This window comes from Cygnus atratus, chromosome 11 (assembly GCF_013377495.2).
Source record: "Cygnus atratus isolate AKBS03 ecotype Queensland, Australia chromosome 11, CAtr_DNAZoo_HiC_assembly, whole genome shotgun sequence".
In the NCBI taxonomy this organism is placed as follows: Eukaryota; Metazoa; Chordata; class Aves; order Anseriformes; family Anatidae; genus Cygnus; species Cygnus atratus.
Window position 1 is genome coordinate 3,585,023 of NC_066372.1, and position 25,998 is coordinate 3,611,020.

Below are 25,998 nucleotides of genomic sequence, written 5' to 3' on the forward strand. Positions count from 1 at the left end.
TCTGCAACTAGGACCTTCATAGCTTTATCTGAAATTACCTCCATCCAGAACTGACAGCATTCCAAGACCTGCCTTTCTATAAAGTATTTAGGTCTGAAGATATGTTATGAAGGGCAGTTATCAAAGAATGCCACTGTGCAGCTGATAACCAGGTTATCAGAAATTTGGTGGTACATCACTACTGAAAGTCACCATCTTTTCCTTCTTAATATGTCCACTATCTGCAGGAGGACCTACCTTGGCTGAGAAGACTAAGCACTTAGCACATTGTTGGCAGGTCAGTTATTTGTGCAGCAGTGAATTGCCAAAAGGACGTGCTAGTTGCATAACCCACCACTGTTAACTTCATAAACTGTTCTATTTTGAATGGGCTTAATTTCAGTACAGCTAAAGGAGCTATTAAATGTAGGTCACATTCACAAAAGGAATGCATTTCTCAAAGTGGTGACCTCGGAATTAAAAAAACAAAATTACAGTCCCTTACTGTGATAAAGAGAATAGTTACTTGAGCTCAGATTTCTAATATAATGTAGTTGCTTAAAAAAGCCAACCCCCCCCCCCAAAAAAAAAAAAAAGAACTGAAAATATCCAGGTACCTAGCAGAAGAAAGGAACTGACACCATTAAGTCATGACAGTAAACTCTCTTGAACATCTGACAACATACAAATTAAGATGAAATATTGGCACTTCTACTCAGACACACACTTAAAGATTTACAGCAAGTTTAATGTTTGTAATTACAAGAAACCCTTGTTTTGTTTAATAATATGGGTTTAATGTTAGCATAAGGCTGTTCATTTTAACCTGCAGACTGTGCCTTTTGAAAGAATAGTTCATTTTTCTTCAGTTTTACATTCTGCTACTTCAGCTTCCCTTGAAGAATGCATGTAAAAAAGTACAATGACCTTAACTTCCAAATGAACAATGACATGAGTTCGTCTACCCATTAAAACAGCTTACTGAAGCTTTTTGTGGCATTTGGAAGAAAAATTATTCCATCAAAATAACAGTTGTTACATAAGTAAACCACCAACTATTAGTCACTGGAAATCCCTAAAGAAAATTAACACTCACATCTACTGATATCACCATCAATCAGGATGGCAAGTTGTACAATACTTTGCTTGCCCTTCTCAACCCCAAAGTCCTACAGCTGCTCTCATTAAAACTAAACCATTTCCTTTAGACACCATTAAAACTCGTACTCTGATCACTGAATAAGTTTAAAATATGGATGGACATGCACAGTAAAAACTAATTCAATTTCTGTTCAATTACCCAGTATTATCAGTTTTCAAGGAGCCAAAAGTCTTTCTATGCCAAAGAGACAAATTGTGAATGTATGAAATTAATTACTATAGGCTGTAAATTATTAAAATGTGTAGGAAGTGAATTCAAATACCTTATGTTATTTTTAAGAACTTTCAGACAGCTGAAGCACTTAAATGTTGTATGAGTCTTCTGCTCCTGTTGTACCTGCTGGGTATCACCTTCATGTTTCCCATAATAGAAGTCGTTAACTAACATAATCAATTTTCCTTTCTCAAATTCATTGATTTTGCTTGTTGTACTTGAACATTCTGTTTTGGCCACTCCCAGGAAGAAATTATTTATCATATCTGGACAACAATACTGAATAGAAAAGGGGAGACAAAAAGACAGACAAAGGTATCAGTCGCTCTGAACAAACTGCATCAATGACAACAGCATTTTAAAAACTGAAGCCACCTGCTAACTAGAGCTACATGAGAAGCTCCATTTCCATTCTGTGACACACTAACTTCATGCAAATTCACATATGCTTTTTTAACTCTGAAATGATCTTTTGGTAGTGCTTAGATAAAATACAATGCATTTTTAACACCGAAGAGGGATTATTCTCATAGTTTCATGTAAAATAAGTTTAAGATTCAAATCAGAATACCAATGTTGCCTAGTGGTGCCTTACTTGTTAGAAAAATGTCTACTTAATCTAAATCTAACAAGAAAAATAACCAGCTTTTATGCAACTATTTTGTTGACAAGTGTAAGTTTACAGAGCACCTCATGGAAAGTTTTATCTTTTACCTCTTTGGGGAGGACATTTATTGAAAATAGCATTTTTTTTTTCCAGCATCGTGAAAAATTCAGAAATCCTACATCACACAATACACATTATTTATGTGTCTCTACCTAAAAGTGTAGATAATGAATACTTAACCCAGTAGCTGTAATAATAAACTTAATGCTTAAAAAGTATGAACTACTTCATATAGAAAATGATATGAAGTTTCCAACAGTGAACAAAATCAGAATGTTTCTGAACAGATCTCTCTCCTGCTGGACAACAGTTCTTATTATGCATGATTACTTTCTATAAGCCTACTGGTAAGGAGCTCATCTTCTAGCGTAGAAATGTCAGTCAGTATACTTATCCCCATATACTGTAAACTGACATTTAATTTAAAAAAAAGTAAAGTCACTTTATTTAATTCACAGTTCTTTAATTCAGCTAGTACAGTAAGTACAAAAGCAATTTTCTACAAACTGATTAGATAAAGATAAAACATTTTTTTTTTTTACTATTGTTATTATGTATGCTTCTGAATTGTATTTTGAAGCTGAAGAAGACAGGCAGCACATATGCCTCATTTCGTTGGGAAAATATGGTCAGAAGTGGCAACATTTGGAGCTTCCCATCTCCATTCTTGATCTCCGTGACTACAAGACATTTGGGCCCTGGCTGATTATAGCCAGAAGCCAGACTATCTTCACATCAAAACATGGCACTCTTTTTCATAGCCAAATAGAAGACCACATAAACTTATTATAAAGTTTATCAGCCCCAAAATATTTTACCTTCATATGATTTTTTAAAGGATCCATAAGATTGAAATGAATATTGCACTTTGGACAAGCTCGTGGAAAAGGTCCTCCATTTTTAATATTGCTTGATGTAGCATTAGTACCTGGAAAACATATTAAGATTCAGAATTCACAATCAAGAGTGACTGATTTATTATTATTTATTATTCTAGCAAAACATGCTATTTGAAATAAAAACTATTACCACTGATGTGGCTGTAGTGAACATACGCAAGGTTTTACAACCATCTTTTAACTACTGTTCTTAATTTCCAAAATCATTTTATTCTGTTTGATATAAACTTATATAAAATCTTAGCAAATAACAAGGAAAAAATGGGAGAGGGTAATGGGAGCACAACAGAGACAAAACATGAATTCTGTTCCCCTAAGCCCCCAGACGAAACAGACTGTGATTTTTTTAAAGAGGTTTAATTCTTAAAGATTTGTACAAAACTTTTTATGCCATGACCTGATCACCATCAAGTAGGGTTCAGATATCTGTTTTTGAAAGGAATTTCACCATCTCATTCTCAATAGTAAGACTATGGTTCTCTGGCAGTAGTTGTAACCCTAAGCCTATTCAGATGCATCATTCCTGTTGAGCAAAGGTGTCTTTGGAAAACCTGGAGAATAAATCCTCTAAATAATTACTCCCAAGAATGGAAGGAACGAATATTCTCTTATCAGTATAAATTAATACTTTTCAAGCAAATTAAAAACAAAAACCTTTGCGTTATCTTAAACTTCAATGAATAAAGCCAAGCTTCCAGTTTTCTCCTAACTGCCAAAAGACAGTGAGAGCTACTTTTCCAGGTCAAGTTCTCTTGCATTTACAAGTCATTCACAGATCTGGAGGACTCCATGCAGAATAAGCAGTTTAGAACAGATTAAACACAAGAAAAGTGTTAATATGTCAACTTCAGGGTCAAATGTACTGTGCCAAGGCTATGAAAAAATGTAATAAAAAATATACACACAAATACATCTACCTTATAACAAGTAAAAGTATGGGTTAAGAGATGACCATGCAACAGCCTAATACATTTTGTCATTAAAATGATCTTGCATAATCCACAAGGTAGACAGAGATCAAGCAGTATTTTTCCATGAGGATAACATTACTGCTAAGAATCGTAATTAAGCAGAAAGTCCTTCACATGAGTGGATGACCATGCAAGAGATTTACTACAAAACAGTGCTGCAAGTCTTCAGTATTAAAGTTTGTAAAACATTTTGACATGTTTGCTGAGGGCAAATTAATTTTGGAATGTTCTGCAGCAAAATCTAATGTTCTGTGGTGCCTCAGTGCTGGATTTTGTGACATTTGAAATTTGTATGGGATCATGGAACTGCCTAGAGACAAACTCAACAAATTGGGTTCTCAGTAACTATGATAATCTATTCCTTTGTTACTGAATTTAGTAATATCCTCTGGTTATCTTTTGTATGCTGTAAGCTGCAGCACAGTGTCTGTTTTGCAGCACAGTATCTGTTTTACCCAACACAGGGTGGAGGAATTTTTTTTCCCAGCAATATTCCGTGTTATAGCTACTTCCTGCTGGTTGCTAAGGAAGAGAATGACAGCAGAACAGCTGCAAACAAGACGTGAAAAAAAAAATGAAATGATTCTAAACAATTTAATCACAACAGGGGTAGCTTCTCATTTTAATATTATAGGAAAGAGTATGTGGCTGGAAATATCTCAAAGTCAATAATAAGTTCTGGTCTATTATAATCAGCTGGAAAGCACCTTTTGGCTCAGGAGGAAACGTGCCTAATTATTAATATGCTAAAACAGCCAGACTACCTTTCTACTTGTAGGGAGGGGAAGTTCATTCAAAAAGCAACCTGAAACTTAAATTCCCCTGCTCCTTTCCTACTACTATTTTAAGCCGTATCAAAATCACCACTGCAAAAGAAAGATCGGAACTGCAAAAACCACTTTGCAATAGTTATTCCAAATACCAGCATCACAGAATTTAGGAGGGATGTGTAGAGGTGCTTTTGTCCAGCCTCCCACTCAAAGCACATGCAACCCCATCAGCATGCTCAGAGCCATCCAGTTGATTTCTTAATAACTCCAAGGATGGAGATTCCATAGTCCAAGTCCCTCATCTTGCATTCCTAAAATTAACTGTTTTCATCTTTTTAACTAATCAGAATTACTTGATAAATTCAGCAGTCACAAAATTCTTTCAAACTTGATTTTTTAGTTGGTTAAGTTTCAACCCCATTAAGTTGTTTGAGCTAAAAAATAAGATGAGTTCAGGGGCATTTATTTTGAATGTCTGTTTTCACAGCTACTGAACAACTCAACTAGTCTCCACTTTACCGAAGTCAAACATCCAAACAAGGAAGGCCAAAAGTTTGAATATGCAATAACTTAGGGTGAATTAATTTGTAAAGGTATATAAATTCTTGCATTGAAAGGTTTGTCTTTATTTTTTATTTATTTTAAGGCAGAACAATTACTTATTTACATTGCCTTAATAGCATTAAGAATAATGATCAACTTAAACATTGCAAGAGTGCTAGCTTTTTCCATGAACCAGATGCATGGATTGACAGCTAGACCATTTGATCTACCCTACCTTTTGAAGATACATTTTGTGATGGTGTTACTGTTGGAGAGTTAACTGTAGGTGAAACATCTGAATTGCTTCCAGCACCAACCTCATTAGGCTTGGCCTTTTTTGGAGTTACACTGTTGCCTTCAGAAGTAGCAGGACGCTTAGATACAAAAACACTCTCATTCAGACCTAGTGGTTTAAATTAAAAAACCTCAGTTTTTTTCCATAGTATATTACAAACACATTACTGATGCCTATACTTTAAAGGATGGACAAGTCCAAATACAGCAGTTAAGATTTCCCTAACATCATAATCCATGCAGAAGTTAAGAAAACTATATCCAACTCAGAATTTTCTCAGACAGTGGAGGAAAAGGTAAAGGTGAAATATATACAGCCCCACCTCTAAAACCAAGTAAATCATACTGTGACCAACTGAATTTCTTTGGCCTGCTTTTCACATGTTGACCCACACCCATCTCAAACAGATTCTTAACTCTGTAAAACATTTTGAGACTTCAGTTTGTATGCAAAATACTACCCAAAATGAAAATAGTGTTGTAATTTCTAATGAGCAATCATAGCATGCCTATTTTGCTCTATTCTGATAAAGATGCTGATTCGCTAATTGTTTGTAGTACTTCTTCTAAAAATAAATAAATAAACACTATAAACAACTCTGAAATTCAGAGTTTCAGTGCCTAATAAACCGGCCCTTCAATATTTGGCTCTCTCTTGTCCTGAAACCAACGTCTCTGTTACTGTAAGATTATCCTTGGATTGGAGAATCATCCAATTGATGTAATCTTGATACAGAGACCAATCTTCAAACAGACCTGAAGCACAGCTACATACCAGTAATTCTGAGGTGACAGCACAGGCTTTCAGTAATTCTGAAGTGACAGCACAGACTGCAGACAGCTTTTACACTATGATGAACTATGAGGAGGACAAGACTTGCAGAAAGTAACTCCCAGACACAATGATATCAAGTAAGGAGATTCTTGTACATTCCCCTCCCAACCGTCTAACTGCTCCAATGACTTCTTTGGGTGTAATAAAAAATGAACTACTATCTTTAAAAGCCTTTCCAATGATCAGAGATAACTTGCGTTACATAAAATTATTCAAACCACCATGAAAAAATAAAAACCAAGCCACTGGTTCACCTCCAAGTTGTGTTTACCCTGTGTTAGCTATCTATAGCTAGCAAACAGTCTCCCTGTTCAATCCAAAGAATCTCAGCAGAAAATGTTGGCATTTGAGCATTTGGACATTTACCACGTTACGCCTCATATACAGGAAAACGTAATTCACTTGTTATATATGTATTTAATGATCCTAGTATTCTCCTTCTGAGTATACCCTTCCGTAATAACCCACTTCTTCCTGACATAAATGAACATACTAAGCTCAAATATCTCAGCCTGTGCTTGTTTGCCAAAGACAATGCATTCACAAAATAAACAGGTCATTTGCTAGATGATACTACTTCCTAGATTTTGTTTGCTTTACATTTACTTATCCTTGATCACAAACAGTTTTCATACAACTGGTATAACTTTTGCATTCTTCTGCATCACTGAGGCCATTTGAGCATCAGGCCATCAACCCGGAGCACGTACAGTTTAAGAAAATATAATTAAGTATCTATTGTTGTATAAGAAGGGACTGGGTTAAGACAGAAGGTCTGATTTTACAAGAATCTTCGGTAAAATACTTAATTTTACTAAGGAAAACCTGATATATAAAAAAGACAATTTTTACAGGTTAACAAAATTGGTAATACTTTAAATTTAATACGCTTGGCATATCTGTGACACACAAAAAATTTGAAGATCATTTTGTATATTCATACAGGTAAGGATTCTTACCTTGGTTTATACACCTCTGATCTAATAAATTTCCTCTTTCAGAAAAGTGATAATACTAGGAGAATATACATCCATTTGCATTTGAATTCCGCTGTTCATTCATTAGAAATATTTTAAGGCATATTTTGAAAAATAAACAAAACTATTTTAAATATTATTTAATATCTAGCCTATGCAAATCAGTCCCTGTTCTGACTGACTTGTCTTTTCAACGTGCCTCTCTAGTCTGGTGCATTGACACCAAATTTCCTCAGATCACTGATGCTCCAGACTAGTTTGTCCAATGCTCCATCCAACATACCACAAGCTGAAATTGTCAGGGACTCCAGGTACTTGAGCCCAGAGCACACAGTTGCTGTTTGGTTTTGCAGTTTGCTTATGAAGTCTATTACCTTCACTTCACACTACTAGTAAATACTTTTGTAAATATTTTGTAGTTATTATGAAACAGTTGACTATTAACATACACACAGCATCATTGTATATGATATTGAGAATTACTGCAAAAAGAAGCCACAATATGGTAAAAGATATTAAAAATGGTAACCTTGAATAGAGGTGGTATATGTAATCTGATAAATCACATCAAATTAACCAAATAGGGACATGAAAGCCTTCTCAGACCTGTCCCTCACCAATGCTTCCATTAACCTAGTGATACGAACGTATGCATACACTTCAGACAGCTCTTGAATACCACAGAATAGTTTTTCTGTTGGTTATGGCATTTTCTGGTTCCTCCAAGTGCGTAGTTTCACATACATCCCCAGTGCCCATCCAACATCCAGGTAAGAGCTATCAGTACCGTTTAACTTCTCACCACCGTTTAGCAGCCTAGCAAAAAGGTTGGTTAGTGTCTGTTAGCAGTTCCTCATTTGCCTGGTTCACAGACCTCGGGAACAAACATTTATGCTACGTTGAGCTAAAAATTGTGTATTCTTCAGTGACTCCACATGCAGAAGTTAAACTATCCTGCAGAGTACCACAGGCTGGTTCCCAATAAGACTGCACATTGAAATACCATATTCCAGAATGCTTTGTGCCAGCAGTGCTGCCCATGAATTAGAGGAAGCACAACACCAACACAGGCAAGTAGGCATCGGCACATACAACCAAATCAAATGTAAGAGCCTTATGTAACCTTATCATGCCAGCCAAACCACAAAACACACAGATACTTCTTGGGAAACTAAGTTAAATATTACATTAGTCTCCTGTGTCATACAGGAATAAAAGAGACACAACTTTGAACCAGGAATTATAAACCTTTTCATCTATTTTCTCCGTTGTATATCTATCTTACTGAAATATACAAACTAAGTACGATATATTACTTTGAACTACAGTCCTTGATGCCTTCAAGTACTTCATTTTTCCTGATAAGAGCCTAATATAAGTAACTGTTAAATATGCAAGCAGGTTTCATAAATTAGAAAAATACAATTAAACTTTAATACCTGTGGCTTTGGAGAACTAGGGTTGAATACTGAACCATTTGCAATAAATAAAAGCCTCATTTGCTTTACAAAAAGCTATTTATTCCACTAAGACAAGAATCAGATCACAGAATAGACACATGCAAAGAAATACACTACCTTCATTGATCAGTAGCTGCAGTGAATGCCTTAGCTAGAGATGCAAAATCATCATACCAAGCAACAGAAGAAGCTACCAGTCATTCTGTTTTATGTTACTTTTAGTATGACCTATTAAGCCATTCATTATAGATAGCCTGTTACCTTATGGGAGAATCAGAAGTGTTTGTCATCTATAACTTACAGACTGAATCCTAGGATTCTGTTCAGTTATTAGAGAAGTGCAATCCTTCACAAAAAAAGGGAAAGTTTCAAGTTACAACCTGTTTAAGATTGAATACACTGCATGCTTCAAATCTATTCCACCTGCTATGAAAAAAGGGGGTTGTTTGTTTGTTTGTGTGTAGGTAAGTTAAATAGTTCCTGTTGAAATACCGTTTAGCTAGATGAAAAAAAAAAAAATTGTTGTCATATTGTACTCTTTTCCTTCCCCTCCTTTTTGCACAGGATCCCTTTGATCCCATTTACTCCAACTGCTATATATAGCAGTCAGGAAACCAAGACCATCATCATTGGGAATCCACTCAGCAGACTCAGGAAGTTCTTCTGGCACTGTTCCACAGCCCCTCTCTTGCTAACAGCCGTTTCTATTCATGCTAGTCGAAGAGTGCTGGATATACAGAAAATGAGCCTTTAACTGTCAAAAAAATTGTAGTGTACCTGGCAATATTTTTTTTCCATCTAAATGACCATTACAAGACATCAGTTAATATTACAGTCAGTCTAATGCAATGAAAAGCAAAGTCTGACAACACATGGCTCTGAAGTTTAATTCATTAAACATTATATAGTGTTATGTACAGGGGGAAGAAAAAAAAGTAGCTATACTATATTCTAAAAATCCTATTTAAAATTATAACCCAAAGGTCTGCACTACAGTTAAATGACATTATGCTGTTTCTTTCTCTTATCAACTACTACAGTTATACCCACCTGTTACATTCACTGATGGCCCAGTCTGGTACTGTGGAACTCCCGAGCTCTCTCTCACACCAAACAGTATACCAGATGTATTATCTGGTGCAGCTGGTGGAGAATCCATAATATAATCCTAATAAGATATTTTCAAGAGGGAAAAGAAATTTGAGGTTTAACATTTTTTTACTTGCAGGCTTCAAAGGGTTTATCTTAAAAACATACGATGGCTTACAAGTACTCATAAGTACTCATCTCTAAATCAAGTTCATTACAATCTCCCCCAAATAGTTCCTTTTGACATTTAAAGAAGTTTGCAACTCTTATCAGTGGTTGTTAATTTAGTCATAGCTCTATATCCAAAAAAAACCCCAACCATATGACCCAAGAAAGCCCATTTTATGAAATATTACTAGAACTATGTGAATTGCTAATTGTAATTACTTTTGTTTAAAAGTCTGATGTTTCAAATTATACTTGAATTGTTCTGACAACTGTAGAGCTTTCTTCCTTCAATACAAGCTTATACATTTGCCTGTTACTCTTGTGTAACTGCTACTACCTGCATTTTAAAAGAACAGAAAACAGAACTGAAAGTAGCACAAACTTGCTGTGAGCAGAAGCCTCTTAAAGATGAGACTACACCAGTCGAATTCTGTGAAGTGATCAAGCTTTAATGAAAGTAAGGAGGTATCTACAACATGTTGACCGTGAATGGCACTCAAACTTATGGTATCACTAAGGGATATTTTTTTTTCTTTTATGTAGGATAATTTATAAGGGATTTCTTGAAATAATACAGCTTAACTCCCTTTTCAAAGCACAGCTAATCTAAAAGTTGGTTTGTGTTTCTCAGCACCTTGATGCTTTTGAGCATCCCCAAATACAGGTATCCTTTTACCCTTCAACTTAAAAGGTTTGCCCTTTAGTACTACCATAACCTAAAAAATGAAACAGAGTCCGCATTTCTCAGCCACAACACAGAAAACTTACACCTAAACACTTTCATTGATCACCCAAGACGTAACGTTTAGAGCGAAGGAAATGTCAAATTTAGTTCTTATTAATATTCAAATTTAGAGGCTGTGGTAGGTGAAAAACACACTTCCCAAGATCATTAGTATTGCTCACATCTCAATAGGCTGTTCATACTAACTAAAACAATTTGGAACACAAAATATTTTCAGCAATAGCAATAATGAGTTAAGAAAAACCTTATGATAGACTTGCATTAAATCTCCACATTGAGGTATAAATGGCAAAATATTGGCACTTGATCTTTCTACTCTGAAATAATGCAATTAGTTGCATTAACTTCGTTATGCTGTACTGTGAAACAAAAGACTAGACACTTTCTTAAAACATGCTCACCTAACACTCATACACACACACTTTGTCATCAACGTATCCATGAGACAAAGGCCGTAATCTTTTTGCTGTAAAGATAAGTCTCTTAATATGCTTCCCACTCCACTAAGTTGGCACAACTGTAAAAACATCCTGGTAGAAGCTGTTATCTTTTTAACTACCACCATTTTGACTAAACCTGATGGAAACAAGTCTAAAGGCAGTGCACAAATACACATACAGGTATGATAATTTGTTTTAGGACTCTTAAGTACCAGAAAAGATTGGAACAAAGTGAGAGCTTTTTCTTCCTACTCCGTTTTTGTTGTAGAGCTCTGAAATGAAGACCCTGCAGGGCCCTAATGATAACAAAGAGACGTTCTTCCCGAGCGATCTAATTCAATCTAAGTAAGTTAAGCAAAGGTGTAGCTGTTGAAATCATGATAATGCTAAAAACATTAACTACTAAACTTCTTTGCTGTATTTGTTACAAGTAAAAACTACAAGCAGGAGTCGTAACAGAGCAGGTTTTACTGTATCCACGATGGCTTCAGACTAGCTGGTGAAATTATAAGCGAAGCCCTTAACCTGCAAACCCCAGTTCTAAAGCAACTAATGCTCAGGTGGTAAGCCTTCTGTAGGCTCCTTGGGTGGAGGACTTTGCACACCACCATTTAAAATATGACCAATACAATATATATACACAAAATTTGCCACTCTTACTACTTTGCAGTTTGCTTTTAAGTGCTGATATAATTTCAGCTTTCTTCAATAAACTAGACATTTCGATGGCATGTGTACACCTCCCTAGTATATACTAAACACATCCGGTGAGCAAGAAAGTAAAAGACTGGAAATTCAGTCTCATTTTTTTCTAAATGTCCCCTTCTGTTTAAAATTATTCTTTTCATATAATTTGGTTCTGTTGTTTTACATACACTAAAAAATAAAAAATATTATCATGCTTTAGAAAGCAAAAACATTTTAAATAATTAAATAACGCAGCTTTACCGTGTCAATGAAAAAAATCAAACTAACATGTACAGGTGCTCTCACATGTAGAAAGTCTAAATCCAACAGCCTTATAAATGAAGTTCCGAGGGCTCAAGTAAAGAAAAAAACAAAACATTGTCACTCTGTTTTTCAGAAGACTAGTAACAATTTTAGACTCAATGTGCATGCTGGGTTTCCTAACTGTAGAAACTGACATGCCAAACTGTAACCAAATCCACACAGAACTGGAATGATGCATGGTATTGGACCTTTGCTCTTTCAAAATTTAACTAGGAAGAACTGAAACCTGAATCACACTCAGACTGAGGAATGTGCCTAGCCATTACAGGAAAGATGGACAGAAGTGGCTAGGGCTTACTGGAAGGCATTCTGAATGCTGAGTCATAGAAAATCTTCATCGATGAGAATGAATGAGTCTTAAAGAAGATAACCTTATGATATCATATACAACAGCAGTAGCTCTGAATTAATTAGGACTGGTGTAGACAGTACCACCGAAGCCAAATTCAATTCAGAATTTTTGGAACTGATTTAAAATAGTGCAGTAACAAGAACACAAAAAGGAAGAATCAAGTTGGGAAGAAACAGAAAACGTGTGAATAGAAGTGTCATATAAAGCCCAAGGTAGAAAAACATTAATATAAAGCAGTGGTCCCAAGAGAAATAAGACTAGATACACGGGAAAAAAAAATCCCCAAAGCTTAAGGAGCTCTTGAATGAAGACAATTCTAGCCAAGGACATGAACCAAAATAAAAGTAGCATACATATGACACTAGAGAAGAGCAAACGACAATGTGTCAGGAGTGATTTTAAAAACCACAGAACATTGCCCAAGAACCTGAACTACAGTACCTCATTAAAAATAAAAGCACAACAATCAAGCCTTCCCCCCTCCCCCCCCCCCAAAGTATGGTTTAATCAAGTGGCAGAACAATACAAGGATAAGGAAGCAAACTATCCTAAATAAGGCTGAAACTGGAAATACAAATCTGAATCTGGAAGAGTTAAGTTGAAGAGATGGAAGAGTCACCTTCAGTATGTTCTAAGCAAGGAAGAAAAACCACCACCAGAACAGTCTTCCTAACGGTACTCAAGAATAACATCTTAAGAACACACTTAGGATAAACTTAAAAAATTAAAGAGCTCATGAAAGCCACGATCAAAATATCGACACTGAAAAGAAACCATACAATATGAGATAGTCTCAACTGTGTAAGTTGTAAGAGACCACAGAATATATATGCACTGGGCATCCCACAAAAGGATGCTCTACTTTGTAAAGCACATTGATCTAACGTGGAATAAAGACAGAACAGACTAATATATGGTTAGAGATCCCTTCCTACACCATGCACCTTGAAAGTCGCATTTCTAGCTGCAACTGCTTTACACAGGTGTATCTCTACCAGTAACAAGAACAACCTGCAGGTTTTGGCAAAGTAAAAAAAAATTGTCTAAGTCAACTCTGACATTCCTGTTGCAAGCAAACTTGATAAATGAGAACGAACTTTCAACAAAAAGAAGTGCTGTGTGTATACCATCTTTAACCTTCAAAAGAAATTACCATCATGCGAGTTACATCCCGCTTACATATACGTTTTGCAGCTCAGCTTTCCTAGGTCTGCTTACTCAAAGGTTTCCTAATAAAAACATTTTAGAGGCCACTAGCAGCTTTATCTATTAGAACAGAAACACAGAATTTGTATGTGAGAGAAGTATGGGAGGAAGCTGTCTCATGCAACAGAGATTCTGCAAGACATCTTAACATCCTTTTGAAGGATTTAATAAAGCATACTACATCATGAGTAAGCCTTGATAAAACTCACAGACTTGGAATATGTGTATACATTAGGTGATATAGCAGACTTTTCTGTATTAACTCAGGCTGCTTTATAAAGACAAATTTAAGAGGACTTCAGAGCCAAGCTGTATGTCCTCCTGACATCTGGCCTTTTAATTATATCACTGTTTTAGGCCTTCATACATGCCATGACAGACTAATTTAATTAACATGTTTCACTAGATGTGCCCAAAAATTTCTCTTTGCAAATTGTCAATCAGCTCCTGAAGACTCGAAATTGGAAAGTACGAATTCCTTCCTAACAAATCTGCCAGAGATCCAGCTACGCGGGCAACAATTCTATTGTATAGTTTTTCTGAAAATCCAGCACCACCAATGATTTAGCCACAAATCATAAGAAGAATACCTAATTCTCACGTTCTAACAGCCTTATTCTTACTTATTCCCTTGTTCAGTAAAAGCAGAATATATGAAGACTGAAAGATTTTCATTTATACCTAAAGACTGACATGTCTGTAAATTTGCATGGATTGTGGAGACGGTGCCCACTTCATTTTAGCCTCACAGTAGCAGCTAATACAGCAGTCACATTGCCTAAACAGTCTCAGCTTAAACATCACACCATAGTTTACCTCATACAAACATAAAATGTCAATCTTCATTCTTTCTCTCTCACAAGTATCCAACAGGTAAGGAAAAAAGCCAGCATCTAACCTGAAGTTCTGAGGGAGTCCTGAGGTTGCCTGGCTCTCCCTGAAGATCTACAATATATGACTTGTGTACCTAATTCCCTTAGGCTTTTAAGAAAAAGCAAGTATCTTGCAAGAGCATTTCAGCTACTCACCCTACAGCTTATGGCTGCTTGCACCCCCGTTCTCATAGCACAGTTTCACTACAGCTGCTAAGTGAACCAAGAAGCTACCACAACAGCATTCTCTGAAGCAGCCATACCCCAAGAGAGGCATTGTAAAAATCATGTGGGAAAAGCTAAACACCAAATGCAAGTCACTGCAAAATGAAATTAATTCATCAATATGAAGGATCCGTCCCTAAGCAAAGAATGCACCTCTGTAAAATTTAGAGAATGGGATTTCCCATCATTTCTCCATATAAGCTAAAGAAAATTATCTAAACCACATTGATCTATGGTTAAGATTTTTCATTTAATTCTGCTGTTATTAGGTAAAGCTACCATCCTTGAGCCCTGCCAACACATTCTAAACATAGTAAGAGTTTGTAAATCAGTATTTTCCATATATATTTTAATTATGCAGAGCAAGGTTATGGTCCTAGAATCTTTACAATTTACGTAATGGTAGTCAATAATCTAGTGCAGGTCTTCAAATCACTCTACTAAGTGAGTCAGTATGTTCCTCATTAATTTACTCAAAAGCAAACTGAGTATTTTACAGTTTAAGGGAATAAAAATTTACCTGATTGAGTATTACAGGCTGTGTTGTTACAGTAGTCACTGGCCTGGATACAGGTTGAGCCACTACAGGAACTGTGATATTTCTTGATACTGGCTGTGTCGTCACTGGAATGGTTACAGGTCTGCTAACAGGCTGTGATATTCCAGAACTTGGCCGGGGCATCTGCTGTGTTGATAAACATCCAGCAACTGGTCTCTGCAGTGTCTGTGAAGTTCCTGAAACATTCACTGGTCTAGACAATGGCTGAACTGCTACAGAGCTAGTTGTAGGTCTGGATACAGACTGAAAAACTGATGAAACAGGCATGGCACTTGGGCTGGAGGCAGATGTCGGATAATGGTGACTGTCAGGCTTGAATGTAGTAACAGTACCTGTTGCAAAGGATTCCAAAGTTATCTTTATATAATTTTGTGGTCAGACATTTCATAAGTTTTGTGGTTTTGAGTGTGTTTGTTTTTTAATTACCATATTAGGACAATATAGTACCTCTACTGGGTGCACCATTCTGTATCCCCCTTCGTGATGAGCTGAAGTTGACTCTGTTCAATATATCTGTCAAAAGTTACATTTATCTTAATTGCAGTTAAATTAATAGCTTAAACTCTTTGCAAATTAAAAGCAGCATTCATGTCCACTAATTAAGCCAATTAGGATTTGACTTATGAATTAGAATATTATTTCTAAAACAAATAACCTTACAACACACAATGCCATTTGTATGAGTTAAGACATGCTCTTCTACTCTGCTTTTCTTAGGTTGGCTAGCTCACCTAAGAATCTCAGGTTTTATTTTCTTGGAGATTAAGACACAAGTAAGAGTGTAAACAAAATAAGAACACTTCACAAAGATTTAGCTCTGCTGATTTTAAGAAATGCATTTATTCATTTCTGTTTGTTGCATACATAGAAAAGAAGTTCCCCAACTCTACAACTGCTCCAGAGAAAAGGAATCATTTTCTTTAAATCAGTTACTAAACAATTTCCAAACTCAAGTTCCCAGTGCCAAAGGAAATGAAGAGAGCAGCAATTACAGGAGCCATATTGGAAGTGTATTACAATCAGGTTGATTTTCTTACATATTCCACACAGCAGTATATGACCAGAATTCTAACTTGTTGGAAAAAGGTGGAGTTTCTTAGATCTAATGCTTACTCCCTAACCGGTATCAACAATATTCCCCAACTGTCTACATCTTTTTCTAAGATTACAATGTATTTGCCAGAATATTACAGCAATATTGATCAAATTAAAATATTCTTCTACCACCAGATTCTCAATGCATTTAATGCTACTGTCAAGTTTCTTGCTCTGACATGTGAAAATATGCATATGAAATTAGATAAACGTTCCAAATCAATACGATTGAAAATACCTTCTCAAACCGGGGTCAAATTACATCAGGATCTCAAACAAGGTATTAAAACTTCTGGAAATTGTGCTTAATAACCTCAAGGCTGCTTCCACAGACAATAGCTCATGAGTATGCAGTCCCCAGGTTGATAAATAAATCTAACAGCAGCAGAGCTCAGATCACAGCTCTCAACCTGTCACCTGCATTTAGATCATACTAATGAAAAAGCAGCTACGAGCGACAGATTCAAATAGGTTTGCATTTTTTAAGATAGGAGAAATTTAATTCTGCAATAATACTATTTTTACTTCAAATGACGCAGTCTATGAGCAAGGATTAACTTAACTCAGGATTTACCCAAATATGTACATTTTCATGTTTATTAACAAATCTATACCCCACATTTTAATTCCAGAGCCAAAACAAAAACCTTTGTCTACCTCCCCATAAAAAACACAACACAACAAAAGAACAAATCAAAAACAGACAGCAAACAAAAAACAGCTACCCTAAAAACTTAAAAGTTATGGTTCACAAAAGATATTCAGCTCATGCAGTCTGATAGACAGACAATTCAAATCCTAAAATATAAAGGTAGAGTTTACTATTTATAAAAACAACATTTCAGAAAACCAGTTATTTGAAATAAACTAGATTCACAGGACAACTGATTCTTCATAGACTTGACATGCCATTTCCCCTCCCCCTTCAAAGTATTATTTTTCCAGTTTGCGCAAAACAGTACTGAACAATAACAAGGTAACATGGAGAACAACATTTTAAAGTAGCAACAAATTACAAGTTTATGTGTATGAAAAAGTAAGCAAGAAAAAATGAGCAGTAACTGTAGGAGAAATAAGCAGTTGGAGGAAACAGCAAAGCAAGCAAAGTGTGAATTACTTTTCATCCCACTCTAACTAATCCTCCAGTATGGCAGAAGAGACACTTTGCCATATGTAACACTGGGCCAGCATGTCAAGGCTGAGGTCCTTACCTATTTCCTTCCCATTTTCAACATCAGTCTATAGAAACTGATAATTGCACTGTCAGAAGAAGGTTAAAAAGATTGCTATGTATTGCAGAAGACATACCTTTCAGAAAAATTAAGAACAATAAGCACATCTCCATTTGTCATCAGATCAGACAGGAATTTTCTCAAGCAAAAACTAAATAGTAGCGGTAAGCAAAGCTGAGTTCATCGTGGCTTGCCTATCACGAACAACGATTCTGCAGACTGGAGCCTGACTACTGCCAGGTCGTACTACTTACAAGCCAGAGAAGAACTGAGGTCATTCTTCCATAGCTGTTTTTGATAGTCAAGTAGGAGATTACAAAGAGAAAAGTTAGGGAAAGGGAAGGAAAAGAGAAAGTAACAAGTTACATCATAAGTGCTTTTATGTGTGTCAGGACTGAGTATGGGCAGCAGAATTAGATGCACACATTGCAAGTCTGTATCTTTTACCAAAGTTCTTGAAGCTGCTGATTTATATCAAAAACATAGTTTTCACTTCAAACACATATTTCTATCCTTTTGACCAGGAAATAAACTTTATACTGACTGCAATGAACCTTTGTATATTTATTGCTCCGATGTCTAGCACTTTAGTAGTTCACTTTCATGATCTACTGCTAATGACCAACAGTAATCCAAAGGTCTTTAGGCCTCCGAAAAAACAGTTAGGGTATTTTCTTAACCCTTTTAGGAGTCAGTAACCGCAGAAAACTTCTTAAACCAAATTTCAAACATTCTTCCAAAGGTTCAAGAGGATCTAGACTATTTTTCAAGTATTCAAAAACATTAACCATTGAGAACTATTTTTAGGTGAGAGAGCTTTAACATCAACTTCAATGTTTCTCGAATACTTAAGACATTATTTTCCACATTTTTAAGCTAGTGCAAAAAGTATTAAAGTAGACTTACTATCCCAGTGAGTAACAAAGTAAAACAGAGCTCAGATGCACGATGAAGGTACTATAAATGAAAATGACTGAACAGCTAATAGTAGCTCCAAAGTCCATGCAGCAGAGTATGGCAAAGAGCCTAGTTTAACATTTTGCATTGAAATTCTTTACTGCAAACAACAAATGTTCAGAAAATGACTATGAAAATCTCAGATACAAGCATAGCAGAGACAAGACAAAACCATGCAGCTGTAAACCTCCTTACCAGGCTGTCTTCTTTATCTGACAACTCGGGAATGCTTAGGTAAAACCTCCTAACATTTGACTACAAGATGGCCAAACACAGAGATCCAAAACTTTCATTACTGAAATTAATTTTAAAAACAAAAATTATGTTCTCCTTCACTTACCTGCCAAAGCCCAAGCACAGGAAAAACATGGAATTCTGATACATCTGCTGTCATCACAACCACCTAACCTCATTCCCTGCACTACCTGCAATCGGAGAGAACTACAGAACTTGATGAAAAAACTCAGATTTCATAGGGGGGTAATGAATTTATTAATAGAAATCTCTTACTTAGCAGACAGGCTTGTACTATTTTCACATTAAACGATTTTCCTGTTTGTGCCTTTATTATACACACTTGGACAGTTACCATCGTTTTATTAGAATGATGTTCACACATTCTATCAACACATGAAATGAGCGGGGGAGGGGGGGTGCGGGGGGTGGAAGAGGGACTGCCACATGAAGACTTGAATTCATGCATGTTACTTCAGCAGAAACACTTCCAAGTATCTACTTAAATATTGACTATATTAAGAGCTATTGCATGGTTTCAGCATTGTCTGTACTGGACTTTTAACTATATTGTCAGTGCTAAAACCTTCAAATGTCCTTGTTTTGACTTGAGAGATTTAAGGTTACAGGTAGAGTCAAGCTGTGCATTACCTGGATGTTAGGACAGAATTCCCTAAAAATTCCAGTTTTCAGTGTAAGACAGCAAACTAAGGAACAGCTTTAAGATGTGGAATTTCTTAAATCTCACTAATTCTAAAAATCTCAATTTTCAATATAAGTTGGAAGTTTTACACCTTAAAATACCTCTTAAATTATGGAAAATGTTATCTTACATGTACTAGGCGGCTTTGAGCTTGAGATTTCTCCAACAAAGATTGGCTCATCATCATCATCATCCTCCTCCACTTCTTTCACTCTCTTCTGCCATGGTTCTAGCTCCTCTTCTTCACATTCCATAAACAATTCTGCCATCTTGAGACTAGACAGAAAAAACAACAATATTCAATACTTCTGTGAGACAAATGCTTCACTGTTAATAAAAATTACTGCACTTGACAATAATTCCCAAATGGTCTCCCCCCACCATGTTCAATACAGGTTCAACATGATCTGATCTAGAAGGTCTTCAGAGATCAGCATCAGAACTACCAATCACAAATAGTTCTGTTTGCTTTTAAATAAGCTGTGACAACCAACAAAGCTTTCCTCTTTCTTTTCACAACCTGTTACATAATCTTAAAAGCATTTCTTAACAATACAGGAAATTAGAATATAGGTTATTTGGAGTGTAATATATATATATGTAAAATAATTTATAATAAGACCAGTATTTTCATAAAACCAAGCAACTGCTTCAGCAATAACCAGTATCAGAATGCCAGTAAAACTGTATTTGCTCTTCCTAAGACTTGGAGCTTCACAGAATTTAATGTCTCAGTTTTGCTTGATGATGCCAACAGTACCTCAAGCTTAGAGAGAATTTGATTGAAATTAATGAATAGTTTTGTTAAGTACATGAAATTCTATTCATCACCGGACTGCTTTGACAAAAACTGAAGAACAGAACTCAAGAAACTTGAGTATTTCTTGTCTAATATCAGGCCCCGGCCACATAACCATTACTAATACTTCCCTTATTCTTGTGCTGATGGAATATTTACTTTACAAAGCAAACTAGCTAGGGAAGCTGGACTTTGAAAATCATTCTATTACACAGTGATAGTTGCCTGACACTGTAACTCCCTATACCTGGTGTGATGTCACGGCCGTAGCTCTAACAGCAATGCAAGGAAGAAACGGATATTGCCTTTCAGCAGCAACATGCAGTTAAACTGACCTGTTTACACCGTAAGTAACAAACTGTTTTTACCATTACTACATATATATAAACGAGAACAACTTTTCCCTATTATTAGTAGTAAAATAACGATATTAACTTAATTAAAGACTTTAATTTAAGGAAGTGTGCTAGGCCCATTTTTTTTATGTCGTTTAATGGATGCTATAGTCTCCACATACTCAAAAGCCTTGCTGTTTTCTACAGTTGCAAGCAGATTTCTGCCCAGAGGCAGCTAGGAATTCTTGAAGGCAAGAGCTATTTGTACAGTCATTGATTTCAGAAATGCATCACAAACCCTGACTTTGGTTTTTCTTGAATACCTACAGCCCTAACACCAAACCTCTTAGTAAGTGTCAAAATTCAACTTCATCTCTAAAATCTTGATTCTGTTTTTCCACTTATCAACTGTCTACACTAAATCAAGCTCAAATCTTTTAGAAATAAAGCTTGTGTATGATGTCATTAACGACTACCAAAAAAAAAGACTATATATATACTTGTATATATACAAAGTGACAAAATCAAGGCTATATTCATAAACTGCTACTTCTTAAACCAAATGATTCCTCTTTTAACACATCAAGGGTGTTCATGCAACGGAGCTTTCTGTGCAATTTCCCATGATCTTCTCTTTTCCAAAACTATATCAAGCGCAACATATATATTAAACATTGGGTTAAGTTTCTTTTTTCAAAGTATAATTTTCAAAGTATAATTATGCAAAGTTAAGAATACTCATAATCTCTCAACAGTGTTTAAAATGGAAGTCTTCAGCACAGAGAGTGAGAAACTGTCTAATAAGAGTCAACAACTTCAGGATAGGAGCAATGAGCTGCTGTCAAAAATCATGGGGGAAGCAGTCACAATCTGGGGGAGTGTGGCCACGGGGGTCAACAAGCCACATGGTTGGTGATAACATCGGACTCCATCAAGGAATGTAACGAGTTTAGAGGGAACAAAGAAGGGTAATTCAGGAGATGCCTTGCCATCTCGAGTTGCTTGTGTTAAGGCATGGAAGTTGCTGGGTGTTTGCGGTTGCCGGGCAAAGTTGTTGACCAATGAATAGTTAGTGGAAAAGGACTGCTGTGGGGCGAATGGTATAAGAAGGGAGCCTGTCCTCAAGATAGGGATGCAACATGGATAATGAAGTTATGTCATCAATAAAGTAGCAGCAGTTAGTGATCCTAAAAGAACCCTGGTGTCCGTGTGTTCTTTACGCCACAACAATCCTGCACCGGCTTGCAGTGAAGTGTGTGAGAGCGGGGCAGGAGGGTTGCGCGCCAAGTCTTGAGGATAACACTAAGTTGCAGAGCTACACTACCTCCTTCCTTCATCAGATTAGGATGCTGAAGTTAAACAAGGTGCTAGAAAAGAAGAGAACAGGACACTAGACTATGCTTGTCACAGGAAAAGAGGAAGAGCATGGAGCCAATTTCCACTTTCCACAGACAAGAAAGGCCACGTGCCAGGTCTCAGAAGGTCAAGCCCAATCTCCTCCTTCACAGAAGGCCTTTGCTTTACTTACAGGGAGACTAAGTTTGTGAGACTTCAAGGCAAAATGAAAAATCATTTTCAGACACTTGGCTCGTGGAACTGCTAACATGGATATGAAGGGCGTGGGGGGTATTTTTATTTAAGAAACTTAATTTTATTGGACTTCAAAAACGTAATCAGATACCAGATACACTCAGAGAAGGTGAGAGCACATGCAATTACACAGAAAACACAGAATAGGCACCAACAATCTACATACTAGCACAATTTTAACAAGATGCATGATAACCTCAGTTACAGCAGAATGCAGCTGATTTTTTTTTTTATCCAAATAAAAGTAAATTCAATAACATAAGTATGGACAGTTAGAAGGTTACAGCAACTAGCAGCACTCTTATGAACAATTCCATTTTATGAATAAAAATGGTTTTCTCAAAAGGTGACTCAAAAAGTAGGACCACTCTTTCAAAGCAAGTATCAAGTTATTTTGGATCTTATCTTTTTTTTTATTCCAACAACAGGAATTTAAGGCAATGCTTTTACTGAGCCTAATGAGTTCCTGCCTTGTTTCTATACTCCTCCTTCAGTCATGATAGTACAGCTTTTCATAGGACTAGGACATGAACCTATGCAGATTAAAAATAACCTTGCCTGCTAGCAGTTGAACTGGCATGACTGAGAGGTCAGAAAATGAGTGGCCTACAGAATTACAATCGCAGTAAGGGGAAAAGGTTTGATTAAAGGAGGCATGCAGGAACTGCTCAAATTGTCTTCATTGCCAATATCTCCATCCATCTTTAGAGTACAATCAGCTTCCAAGTTTTCAACTTTTTAAACTTGATTAACGTAGAACCTGCATGCCAGGAATCCTTCTAGCGGTTGCTCTCAAAGCCAGCAACAACAGTGACTTCTTCCCCACTCTCCACAAGTATTTTCCAGTGGAGGTGCAGATTCCATTGTAACAAAGATAAACCCACTGGCAATAACCTGTATTTACTTTATTTGTTTTTAATGTGTATAAACACAAATACACATTGACACATGTATCCACTCAAAAGTAGACCACAGATCTGAGGTAGGTCCAAAACTCCAATGAAACGCTACATAAATAATCAAAGAAAGTGTTTAAAACATTATTCTAACCTAAAAAGTGTCAGAAAGCGTCTCCCTCCAGGGGAGGGTCAGGCTGGGTGTTAGGAAAAGGTTCTTTATTGAGAGGGTGGCCGGGCACTGGTACAGGCTCCCCAGGGCAGTGGTCACGGCACCAAGCCTGTAGGAGCTCAAGAAAAGTTTGGGCAACGCTCTCAGACACATGGTCTGATGTTGGGGTGGTCCTGTGTGGACTCAGGAATTGGACTCGATGATCCCTGTGGGTCCCTTCCAGCTTGGGCTATTTTGTGATTCTATGAAAATTGTGAACAAATTCTTTAAAACATTTTTAAAGTATTGTTAGAATATATCAAGGGACTGCTTAAAAAAGCAACAGCAGTTAAAACAAAAAGGCTTCCTATTTTCACAACTGCGTGGTTGACATTTGTATGCATCTGTCCAGCAAAAACTAAGGCTAGTGATAGAAGTTCATTAGGCTAGCGCAGATAATCAACATCCTGCAAAAGCATGAGCTCACAGAACACAGTTACCAGGCAAGCAACGAACTAAAAACCTGACAGAAAAACAAAAAAAAAAATCATCAACTCATTGCACAAATAACAGGCTCCTGATAAAATAAGTATTTTAAAAAAGTATTTTGAAATTTGGACACCTTTATTTATCATGTTAGTTACATTTAAATACACATAGCTTTATTGAAGCCAGTTGTATTTATATCCTACTTTTTACTATTGGGATTTACAATTGCTTATTTACACGGAAACAAGAGAAGTGATACAAGCATTACTAAATATAACAAGACTGTGACAGCTGAAGCAAAAACAGCAGAAAGTGATCTGTCCAAGTGCACCTTACAGACACCCAAACCAATGCTATAGAAAATCATGGCAAATACAGCTGCGGTAAGATTACTGAAGTTACTGAAAACCCATTTACTTCTTCAGATGCAATTCACTTGTTCCACACTTATGGTCAACACTCAACGTTTCCAATGCTTGGTACTTTGGACTGGCTTAAAATAACTGAAACTGAATCACTAGTTTGAGGTTGGTAGTATACTTCAAGAGTGAGGGTATTTACATTAGCCAGAAAGTTTCCAGACTAGCCTTGTTTGTCATCTCTTCATAACAATTATCAGTGAATTATTCACCCATTAGTTTTTTTCACCTCCAGTTCAGTAGCTGTGCTTCTAACAGGAAAGTTGTACTATTTAAAACACAGACCTCGTGATGAGCACCTACATGGTGTTTTTCAAACAACTTCCCCCACAGGCACATAACTTTGCATCGTGTTAGTTGCAGAGGAGCATGCAATCTGCAGCTTCACGAGTACGGATAGCAATTGTATTTTTAACAGGCGCTGCATTTGTTTCAGCAGCGAAGAAACAATGATGAAGTGGAAACTGAACCAGGAAAGTTTTAAAAAGCCAAAGCATAAACCAACTTCCCTCAGAAAAGAAAGAAAGAAAAAAAAAATGTTAAGGAAAGAGCAAAACCAAAGGAGCCAACGCTACCCTCTCAGCCGGGAGCTGCCGTAAGCTCCGCCTAGGGAAGGGCACCGCTGCCTCCCCAGCCAAGCCCCCAGTTCCCACCCCCAAGCCGGGCCGGCTGCGAGGCGGCGGGAGGGATGGAGCCAAGGCCCGAGGGCAGCCGAGCGGCGACCGCTCCGCCCGGGAGCCGTCCCAGGGCCGCCGCTCGGGGCCGGGCCGAGGCCTGCGGGCCGCAGCCGGATGGAAGGAGGCCCGGCTCTGGGCCCGGCGCCCACCGCCAAGTGCCAGGGGCCCCGGGCGGCCCTGAGCGGGCGGAGCGAGCCCTCCCCGCGACGCCCCCGCGGGCAGACCCCCGGCACCCAGCGGGGGCCCAGCGAGCGGCTGGGGGAAGCCCTCACGGCCCGGCCTCCCCGCTCCAGGGACGCGAGGGGGCTGCGAGGCCGCGCTCCGACCTAAGATGGCGCCGGCCTGGCAGGCAACAATCCCCCCGCGGCCCGCAGCGGAGCGGGGCCGGGGCGGCCCGCTGAGGGGCACGGAGGCAGGCACCGAGCGGGCTGGCTTACCGTGCTGCCCCTCCGGAGGGGCCGCTCCCGGGCTGGCGGGGCGGGGAAGGGGGGGGGCTGGGAGACAGCCGCGCTGGCAGAGGCTCTGCTCCTCACATCGCCGGAGCGCGGCGCCCCACCTCAGCGCCGCCGCCGCCACCGGGGGAAGGAGGGAGGAGGCGGGGGGCGCCCGGCGCGAGGCCTGCCGGGTAGAGCGCGGGGCAGCCCCACAGCGCCGCCTGCTCGCCCGCCACCGCGGGGCGGGGCCGGGCGCCATGTGGCGGGCCTCACGTGCCGCGCCTCACGGCTCCTTAGCCGCCGCCCCGAGGAGAGCTGCACCCAGAGTTACCGTCACGCATAAGAAGTTACAAAACGCGTTACTGGAGCCGGGGGGACAGTAAATACTAGATTTTGTACTTCTCACAGAGGAGGGGTGCTGTGCCCATGTTGTCAGGGGGGTGTTTGAGAGGCGTTTACCCAGTGGGTTAAATAATGGAACTGAGTGTCAGCATTCCAAACCTTTACTGAATGAAATACTCCCTTCGCTGCCAAGGGAACATCACTGAAC

General features: G+C 37.9%; 1 protein-coding gene across 12 annotated transcripts in view; it reads right to left on the bottom strand.

Annotated features, from left to right (window-relative positions):
- Positions 1 to 25,686, bottom strand: part of ZNF280D (zinc finger protein 280D) — a 54,257-nt gene extending 28,571 nt beyond the window's left edge. For 2 of the 12 annotated variants that reach the window (XM_050712915.1, XM_035553913.2), the window contains exons 1-8: positions 25,452 to 25,585; positions 19,789 to 19,934; positions 15,885 to 15,950; positions 15,399 to 15,769; positions 9,821 to 9,938; positions 5,440 to 5,607; positions 2,840 to 2,949; positions 1,404 to 1,633 (exon numbers count right to left, since the gene is read on the bottom strand). In XM_050712915.1, the coding sequence (XP_050568872.1) occupies positions 1,404 to 1,633; positions 2,840 to 2,949; positions 5,440 to 5,607; positions 9,821 to 9,938; positions 15,399 to 15,769; positions 15,885 to 15,950; positions 19,789 to 19,927 (1,202 nt within the window). In that variant the 5' untranslated portion in view covers positions 19,928 to 19,934; positions 25,452 to 25,585. Of the gene's footprint in view, positions 1 to 1,403; positions 1,634 to 2,839; positions 2,950 to 5,439; positions 5,608 to 9,820; positions 9,939 to 15,398; positions 15,770 to 15,863; positions 15,951 to 19,061; positions 19,163 to 19,788; positions 19,935 to 25,451 lie in introns of those variants that run through there. The other 10 variants (XM_035553911.2, XM_035553916.2, XM_035553915.2 and 7 more) reach the window with 10 other exon arrangements.
- Between the last annotated feature and the right edge of the window lie 312 nt (positions 25,687 to 25,998).